Source organism: Setaria italica, chromosome VII, assembly GCF_000263155.2.
Source record: "Setaria italica strain Yugu1 chromosome VII, Setaria_italica_v2.0, whole genome shotgun sequence".
Lineage (NCBI taxonomy): Eukaryota > Viridiplantae > Streptophyta > Magnoliopsida > Poales > Poaceae > Setaria > Setaria italica.
This window is the reverse complement of record NC_028456.1, coordinates 32,168,388-32,178,218: the sequence shown is the minus strand read 5'-3', so window position 1 is coordinate 32,178,218 and position 9,831 is coordinate 32,168,388. Positions and strand designations below refer to the sequence as shown.

Here is a 9,831-nt window from a genome sequence, read left to right as displayed (position 1 = left end):
TAGCCCTTTACTGCTGTTTGGTCCGACGGCAGAGGTCTATTTCTGCAATTTTTTGGATCGCCTATTTATTTCTGCAATTTTTTGGATCACCTATTTATTTCTGCAAAATTGTAAAATAAAAATATAAAAATAAAAAATTTGCATGAAGTGCACAGGAGAGGACATCAATGAATTATTCAGAATCATAACCAACTGTTCATTCTGTTCCTCTTCCTCATTCTCTCGGACTCTTCCTCCTCCTCTAGATTATCTTCTACTTTCTTATGTACCTCTGATCCTTCTTCGATCCCTTGTTTTGCTGCCCTATCCCGAACTCTATTCCTCTCATATTTGTATCCTATAAACTCAGCTACCTATTGTATCAAACTACCACCGGTGTTCTATTGGATTAAGGAAGGTGTTGCTAACACAAGGTTCATGAACAAGAATAGCATGCAGCTGAGCAGCTCTAATACCAGGGAATTTGAGATCTATAACGTTTGGATGAATGAGAGATATAAAGATTGATTTGAGTCAACGTTGATCTATTAGTAGCATAGCCAAATCGGCAAAACTGCTGTCGAAGAGAATGGAATTGGAGGAACTAATAGTTAAACAGTTTTCATAAAAAACGAAAGAAATGAGTTTATTTTCGGAGGCAAAAAGCATCAGAGTTTTTAGTAATGTCTAATTATTTGTTTGTAATTAACGGGCCAAAACTCGGAGGGCCGTTGCCCTCAATGTTTGGTTTGGGCTTTTGAGTGAAGGATTCGGCCCAATTCGCACGAGTCGTCGTCATCTTCGGTTCTTCACCATTCCACAGGTTGGCCGGTGGCCGGTGGCCGCATGCGACGGCGGATCTCTCAAAATAAAAAGAAAAGGGAAAAAAAACGACGGCGGAAGCGGCCAGAGAGGAGGTCCGGGTGCTGCTTCGATTGGCGCCATGGGTTTCTGCGGCGGCGGCGTAGTTGGTGAGTTCGTAAAGGTATTGACCTGCAACCAGTTGTTCGCTCGGCGTGGGTTTTGTGCCCCCGCCGGTGGCGTCCTTGCCACTCTGGGACTGGGAGTCTGAGAGTGCGGCGTCTTCAGGAACATCGTCATCCGCATCGTGCGGGCCTGCAGTTGCAAAATGAAGTAAGTACATGGAGTTGCCGCTTTTGTCTTAGTTATGCACGTGCGACGAATTCTTGGGAGCAAACTCTATGTCTCCGGACTCCGGTTTGTGTTCATTTTAGTGGGTCTACTAATTGTTCCCTCAAAGCTTTGACTATTGACTAATATGAGGTTGGGTTAGAATTTATAGAAAATCCTGTTCTTTCAGGTGTAGAATGTTTTGCTGGTTTTCTGATTGATCCCTGGAATGTGGTTTTCTGCGTGCTGTCCGAACTCAGAAGACCAGATTTTTTCTTGATACTGTCAGAAGACCAGATTGCAGTTCAAGTTCAACTATCCATCTGAAGAACGTGATATCCATGTGCTACACAACCATCTGCCCATGTACATATTGTATAGAACACAAGAATGGAGTTGAACAATTTAGGCTCTAGTAGATACTGAAGTGTGTTCTGGTTCAGAAGCTATTTTGGCCAATCAAGTACACATCAAACCGAGCATCGCAAGTACAGTCATACTCTTACTGAATGAGCCGATCATGTAGGCATGCCTTGGTATATTGAATTTCCTGCTTCGATCCTCTTTCAGGGACGCTGTAACATCTATCCTGAAAATGAAATTATTGAGGCTAGAGGACATAACTCAATTATAATAATAGAGCATGAATACTAGTGTTCTGCCCACTTAGTTCTGATAGAGTTTGTATTTACGGGCTTGAGCATAACTGCAAATATTCCGAGCAGTTCTGCTGATATTTTTTATGCTTTATTTTAATAATTACTGGAGCTTGAAATATCCAAGGATTCTTTTAATTGCAGATGCTAAGAACAAATTCTGTTTCTTCTATAGTTTATACTGTGCAGCAGAGATATTGGCTATGCACCACTTAATTGCTAGCACTTCATAACATAAATAATTAAATTGTCATTTTTTTTACCATTTGAAGTAGATTACTCGTTCCTAAAGCATGGTTTAGGAGATATAGTACCAAACTTTTGTTGAGTACTTGAGTGGTGATTGTATTTGTTCTATCCCTTCAGTGGGCTTTTCCACTGCAGCTATGCAGGCAACAGGTGCTGTTAATATTTTTATTTTGAGATCTTTTGTCATCCTTTTGGTAGCTTATGCATACCTTTGTTCCATAGCTATATTTTATCTTCCAAGTATTATGCATTTTCCAAAATTTGCACAGAAGACAGAATATGTCTTTTTCAAACAATAGCTATTTTTTCAATGCAGCATAAACTTGTGTCGTATGGTGGATCTCTCCATTGTTACAGGTGTATGCTGATAAAATAGCTTTCAAGTTTTCTTTCACTAATCACTATACATTATTTTTCTAAATATTTTGCCAGTAAATACCCTGATTGACTGCAATAATGACTTCTGAGTCTAAGACTATGGCACCCTGTGTGGAGAATTAAACAAGAATCTTTACGTATCAGGCATGTGCTCTTTTTTTCTGACCTCCAGGAGACCAATATGCTGTAGGAAAACTCAAGGTTGCCTGCATTCTAGTAGCTTGCAACTTGCAAGTAGGAGCTTGAGGTGCCTGAAGACTGCATACCACCTCTCTTGAAAGAATTTTCAACACATATGCACGCCATGCAGCTAAATTTGACATCTTTGTTAGGTAAAATCACTGAGTTTCTTTTAGTTGCCATCATATATAATGTAGTACAGTATTAATTTATGATTTATCAATCAGAGAGATTCACACTGTAGAAGTGTAAACAACTGTAGGTGCGTGACTATATCGGAGGGGCCAATACACCGAATTTATCAAATCATGCTCATGTTTTGCTGTCATAAAGTAGTACGGGCTGTTGAGGACAGCAAACCAACTTGGATTGAGATATCATTGAGAAAAGCACTTGCTTTTGTAAATTCACCACCGAAATCCCATTTTAGGATGTACTGCGATATATACGCCCATTTCTATTAAGCTCTACACGTTGGCTTATTCTTTTGTCTGAATCTACATTTCGTGATTTGTTTTGATTTCTGATGCCTTGATAGAAATAGAATGCTAAAGATAGAGAATTTTATCTAATTATTTTTATATTTTGTAACGATTGCATATCTTGTAATTATGTCCATTCTGTTAAATAATGTACTCATTATTCATAGCAAATAATAATAGGATTAAGTTTGATAATATTTGCAAGTGGGGACTAATTTGTGATGGCATGGGTTTACGGAATTAATTATAGTCAATATCTACTAGAACATTTTTTGCAGTGCCCCAAACTGAACTTGCTTGTAGTTTGTGGGAACTTTTAAAGTCTTTTCAGCCTGAAAGTTTTTGATCTTGTCACCTGGAGTCTGAGTTAGATCTCACTTTCATGCAAAGAAAAGGTTTCTTTAAGCAAAGGCAACACTAGAAAGGAGGGACGGAGAGTACAATAAAAGTTAAGGGGGACAACAAACTGCCGAAGCAGGCAACGATACATCAGTACCATACAACCCAGGACTTCTGTACAATGCTAACTACTATTACACACTGGCAGACTCTCAACCCTACACCATCATAGCCTGAGATGTCTAGCAATGGAAGCCAGAGAGCCAAAATTTTGGGGACAATTCTACCTACCTAGTCCCCACCACACACCTCCTGCAGTTCAGTAAGTGCTCCCTATTCTTGTTCTCCTTTGCCGACATTGCTGTTATCATCATCGCCGACGTGGAAGAGATCAAGACGGCTGTGGCTCAGGCGGAGCGAGTACATTGTCTTCTTGTACTCGGCCCAGGTGAAGGACCGGTACTGGCGTGGTGAGGCAGCTGTGATAGTCTCTGGGAGGGCCGAAATTTGTGCATGCAGCGGTGGCGCTGCAAAGTAGATCGTGGACAGCCTTGGCCTGCAGGCGCTTGCAATTACCCTGTGCCGGACACTTACCAGCTTCCCATTTGTTAGAGCCTGGGAACAAGAAAGGCAAAGGAGAGGTGAGTTCAAAGCAAGTTTCAGAGGGACAGTATTGTATTGCTGCACCATGGGCTAGTAGTTGTTGTTAGGTTCAGATGTAGTAACAAGATGAAAGCAGAAACTCTTGTCAGCTGGTAAGATGTACTTGATGCAGTCCAATGTGTCCAGAAATATCAGTGTCGGGGCATCTTTTCATAAAAGAGGCAATAGCTGGTGTCTAATCGGAACCCGAACCAAATAAAGGTGGATTTATTTTTCCTGTTTTCAGTAAGTAAAGAATCTATTTTTTGAAACACTGAAATGGAAGGTGCATAGTGCGAATGGTTGGGTGCTGAGTAGTGCTTATCTCTTTGCTTGTTTTAGTGCCTGCTAATTTTATTCCTAAGTAGTTCATAAAAGCAATTTTCTTTAAGTTAATCCATCTAGTACTGTTTGTTTTTAGGTAAGTTCGTGCCTTTACCTGGAGGAGGTCACCAACATTGACGAAGAATGCTGACGGGTCGGCCGGCACCTTAATCCAGACCTCCTTGCCGTCACTGTTCGGCAGAAGCACCTGCAGGCCATTGACGTCGTTTGCTCGGAGCAAGCTAATGATCTGTGGGTCAGAGTGCTCACCGAACCCGATCCGTGCACCTGCCGACGGGTTCACGCCATTGCCATTCTTGGTCCTGACAATGCTCTTCATCTTGCACTGGCCGTCATGGTCAAGCTTGTGAATGGTACACGCTGGAGGGTAGTGGTTAATCCTCAAGAGTGAGTCACTGTCAGTGTCTGTGATAAGCTTGCTGAAGGATCTGGGGTCCTTGAGCCCTAGCCCCTCTCCTAACAAGTCCAGGATCTCACATGCAAGCTGCCTCACTGCTCCCACATACTCGTTTACCACAGTACTGAAACAACAACATCAGCATGTGAGTTAAAATGCGCACATGATTAATTTGATCAAAAGATTGCAGAGATCGATTGAATGTGTGCCATGGCATGACAGAGAAAGGAGACTGAAGAAAGATGAGAAGATTTTGACTGATTGATGTGTGAAGATGCAGCAACTCAAAAGCTGCAGCCTCGAAAAGACGATAGCTTGATGCTATGGATGCATCTGGGCTGTGCAGCAGAACCAGAATCCAGTCACATGCTATACATATTCGGGTCTTGTGATGCATGGATAGCTCTGGATCAGACGTACATGAAACTTTGGACCAATTTTCCAATGGGCAAATGGGTTTTCGACAGGATTGGGCATGCTTTTTTCCACTGCTCCATCGATAGACCCATCAGTGCTTGGTATCACACATCACTGCCCTGACACTACACACCCCCTGGGACATCTCATTCATCTTACCATAAAGAGGACCCTTTGCATGTGTGCCTCCTTTCCTTTGCTTGGCTTTATATGGATAGCATGGATATGCTCTTAGGAGGGGGGGGGGGGGGGGGGGGGGGTCTGGGGATCATTTTTATTCCTATCAGGCTTTTGTACTTCTCTACTATGGGGCCCTACTTGCTATTACCTGTATTCCACGCTAGATGGTTACTGCAAAGATTCTGATGCCATTTCTATTTTATTCTTGCAGCTAGCATTCTTGCTTTAGTTCATGAAGTTAATTCTCATGGAATCAATTCAAATAGCATCCTACAATAATTGTATGTTTCCCAACTGCTTTGCCTAAGCTTAGATTCTGATGTGATAATGCAGTTAAAATCTTACTCCTTTCTAGCTGCCATACTATGAATTTTAGAACATTGACAATATATTAATGACACATGGCTAGCTGATAGAGAACAAAGGGAATTTCATTTCAATATTTATATATGATGTATATCCCGTGGCCATCTAAACACATCATTTTCTACTTGAAACTTAGTGTAGTTTGCTGAATAAGCTGTTTGAGTTATCCAATGGCTGTGGGTGCTTCAAGTACTCATTCTGTTGCTAGCTGCATCAGTTGGTGGTTGGGTATTGCCATTAATTGAAGACCACTGCACTGCATATATTTGAGGACTGATTGACATGCAAATACACATAGTTTGTTGGAGAGGGACCTGACACTGAGAGGGGTCTTCTAACTACCTTAGAGGGAGGGTTTTCTTGTCCCTTTCATCTTATTTGCTCTCAACCAACTCTGATGAATTAGGCCACTGCCTGGCCTGTGTGCTCTCTATCCCCTAGTGTCGTGTAGATGAGATCTTTCTCATTCAGAATGCACAAAAATAGTTAAAGATATCTCATCTGTTATGTTCAGTCAATTGTTAGGCATTTAAGAGTTCTCCCAGCATAGGCAAGGGCTCTCCCTATCACAAGCAAAATGTACAACTGATTTTTCAGCGTTCAATGAAAGCAGTTGATTGTACGCTGTTCTGTTTTCGAATGTTCTTCTGGCAAGACACTTATACCTAACTTTCATCAGAAAATCTTTTAAGCCCATTCTGTGGAGCTGTCAAGTTTGTTATGTCCCATCAATTTGTGCCTTTCCTTTTGCTTTAGAAACTAGCTATGTATGCTCTTGAATTGTTGGAACTAACATATCATTGCTCTGCCTATTGCGGCATCAATTGTGCCATTATTGCGATAATAATTGTTTTGAAAACTATGTAGTCATGCATTTGCACAATTTATTTGATGGGGGCCTTTCTGACAATGACAACATAGGATATTAGTTCTACCATGAACCAGATAGGAACATCCCCTAAGTGCTAACAGTCACATGGATAGAATCATATAACTAAAATTCAGAACAGGTAAAAGTAACATGGAACAGTCTCTTTTGTTAAACGTCTTCCTTTCTTGAACAGCAGTCAGATATTCGAACTAAGTTTTGATTTTGAATGCCCACATTGTTGTGAAACTACTTGTCTGTTGGAGAAGTTTGCACTCTCAACTATCAAATGATGCTTTATAGGGAAACCAAATAGTGTACACATAAATATATATACACTTCAAAATCCAAGGTACACCAATAAACTACACAAACATTTTTTATGATATCTTTTAACATTTGAAAGAATCTATGTTGACATGTAATGCATATATACTATTAGAGATAGGCAAATAAAAAGCATGGCTAGTTGGAAGCTAGAGTAAATAATTGCATACGTGACACCCCCCAAGTTCTCTTGACTCTTGAACGCGAAGTACCAATATTGTAAACGAGCAGAAAGCTCCTTTTTGCTCAAACCAAACCTATTATTTATGCACGGACGCATCATGTCTAGCTCCCTTAACTATAATATGCATCAAAGGTTAACATCAAATACTCCTCGCAAGGCACAAGATTAATTAAAGATAAGAAATTAAACCGTACCAATAAACCTACCCATACTAACTATACTCTGCTGCTGAGAACTTAGCATATCATGTGAGACATTCCGACAGGTGTAGGACTATGATATGCAAACCACATCATACTGTCATCGGAATAGCCTGTTGGTTAAGGAGCACTGCAGTCACAGTGCAGGGGAGCATGTCACTCCAGGTGCCATCAACATTAACACCTCACGACACCTGTTTGTTCCTTATCGTACGCCGTTAACAGCTTAAGCTTTTAATATAAAACCACGAGTCCTAGCATAAATCACCGATGAACCAAGCTGTCATGCATATACGTTATTTTTTTTATAAATGTTTGTATTTATAATAAGAAGAACAAATCGATGAAAATGACAACGTTGTGCGTCTAAAGGTAGCTCTAAATATAACATGCGTAAGTCGAATCAGCTTTGAGATTCGTGTTGGAGCTTAGTAAAGGATTTCACTCTAGCTACCATAGCATGGATCTCTAAATGTGGTTTCGCATTTATTTATTAGCAATAGTTATTTCACGAGTAAGCTCGTCTCTAAACTTTAGAGAATATTGCTCAATATTTTTCACAAATGTGTACGCCACGTGTATGCGCATGCACAGCGGAGGAGAGCATACGTGGGTGGGGTATCGTGTACCTGAAGCGCGAGGGGTCGTCGGCGTCGATGGACCTGGCCCTGTGCGCGACGGCGGCCGGGTTGGCGTGGAGGAGCAGGTACTCGAGCTCGCCAGCGTCTCCGTTGAAGCCGATGCTGCGGCAGCCGTAGCCGAGCGGGCTCGGCGGGCCGGCGCGCTGCTTGTCGCGCGGCGCCAGCGCGAAGAACGCCGCCGTGGCGGCGTCCAGCCGCGCGGCGGCGCCCGGCGCCACGCCGTGGTTCACGGCCCGGAAGAAGCCGTGCTCGGCGCACGCGCGCGCCACCTGCCGCGACAGCGCGCCGCGGCCGCCCGGCGCGGACATGTCCACCGTCGGTATGCCGCCGCCGTGGGACGACAGCGGCGGCGGCTGCGGCGCCACCGTCTCTTGGCGCACCGGCGTCGTCGAAGGCACCACCATGGCGCGGCCTGGGGTTGGTACGGCGTGCTGTCTTGTGAGAGCGTACGTGCAAGCTTGGACGGTGCAATGCGCGAAATGTGACAGGCGAGAGGAGAGGGACGGATGCACACTAGCTATGAGTGAGATGTGTGTAGTGTAGGGGCCTTGGGAGTGAGGGGAGGGTGGTGCTGCTTATATGGACGTCTGGGTAGAGAGAGAGAGAGAGAGAGAGAGAGAGAGAGAGAGAGAGAGAGAGAGAGAGAGAGAGAATCCTATTGAAATGCTGACCCCTGGGCCTGGCCTGTTGATCTTCTTGACTTGAACTGGTGTGTGCCTGACCATAAAGTGTAGGTTAATCTCTCTCAACGTGCGAAAGACCAGCGCCATCTCTGCTGCTCTCTCTACATGTCGCCGTTATTTCTCTCCCTAAGCTGTAACAGGTTCTTAAATAATCGAGGCCATTCAAATGGCTGCAGCGTGCGGGCGCAGGGGAGCACACCATTGACCCGACTGCGGCTGACCGTCGAAATCTTGTTAAACCTTCCAACCCCTTTCACATTTGAGTCTTGGGACTGCTTGCACACATCATCTCATTTGATCTAATGCATTATGCATTTCAGAGTCTAATTCAAAGGTAAATTGGTGTGGGGCTAGAAAAAGATCTTGTGTGGACACGACAGAAAATTAAGGATCGCAGCCGGCCTATCACTATCGGTTCATTTAAAACCATCAGTAATAATGCATTGCCACCGATTCATAAAAGGAAAGACCAAGAACTGGAATTATTAGACGAACCTTGATCTATTCTAAGCCTGATCTCACCCACCCATTCTTATCTCTCCCTCTATCATTTTCGAAATCCTCTCCCTCTCCCCTACCTCCACTGCAAAATAATCCACATGAACATATGATTATTGGAGGCACTCATCGGGGGCATTCATGCCCGTGCTCACCATCATATATGCGAGCTCCTCCATGGCCATGAGATCATCCACAATGGCAAACTCCTTCAAAATGTCAGCGTTTTTGGCTTTCCCATGACCAAATCCGTCGAGACGTAGCACCTCTAAATTGCACCCCTCCATGCCCGTACTCTAGATCCACTTGTTCTTCCATCTCCTCATCATCAGCTATGTTCACTCGGAATGCATCTTCAAAACCAAGTGCAATCCATCTCCTTTGGTGCCAATTCATACCATGCCTCATGTCTCTTGCTTGTTTTCATCCGGGTTCTCAAATGATGAACACGATGAATCCTTTTTAAAAAAAAAATCATCCTCAAGTGGAGATCTTGATTCCTACTTCAAGTGTAAATTGAGCTTGGGACCTTTTTCTTTAAAATTTCAATCATTTATTCCCGGTTGATAACCTTAACCAGCAGTGCTAATTGGATTTATTACCACTTCTAGAACCGGCAGTAATAATTGCCCCACTGCCAGCTGTTCTAAGATCATTAGCACACTGATGGTACAGTTTGGAGCCGACAA

At 43.1% G+C, this 9,831-nt stretch overlaps 1 protein-coding gene and 1 long non-coding RNA gene across 2 annotated transcripts; one reads left to right on the top strand and one right to left on the bottom strand.

The window, feature by feature from the left end:
- The first annotated feature begins 820 nt into the window (after nt 1–820).
- On the top strand, nt 821–4,593 carry LOC111257843. Its single transcript, XR_002678406.1, has 3 exons — nt 821–1,113; nt 1,301–2,725; nt 4,458–4,593. It is a non-coding gene; the product is annotated as an uncharacterized LOC111257843 (long non-coding RNA).
- On the bottom strand, nt 3,474–8,522 carry LOC101760479 (gibberellin 2-beta-dioxygenase 6). Its single transcript, XM_004977036.3, has 3 exons — nt 7,950–8,522; nt 4,476–4,902; nt 3,474–4,009 (listed from the first exon to the last, which is right to left on the bottom strand). Exons 1-3 carry the CDS (start codon nt 8,363–8,365, stop codon nt 3,728–3,730), a joined length of 1,125 nt encoding a protein of 374 aa, XP_004977093.1. The 5' UTR covers nt 8,366–8,522; the 3' UTR covers nt 3,474–3,727.
- Nucleotides 8,523–9,831: the final 1,309 nt, after the last annotated feature.

Bases quoted from the DNA above. Each gene is read 5' to 3' on its own strand.
- LOC101760479 (XM_004977036.3), bottom strand. From the start codon at position 8,365: ATGGTGGTGCCTTCGACGACGCCGGTGCGCCAAGAGACGGTGGCGCCG. The intron at 4,903-7,949 runs GTACACGATACC...TTGTTGTTTCAG, and splicing joins GACGACCCCTCGCGCTTCAG to TACTGTGGTAAACGAGTATG. The intron at 4,010-4,475 runs GTAAAGGCACGA...TCTTGTTCCCAG, and splicing joins ATGTTGGTGACCTCCTCCAG to GCTCTAACAAATGGGAAGCT.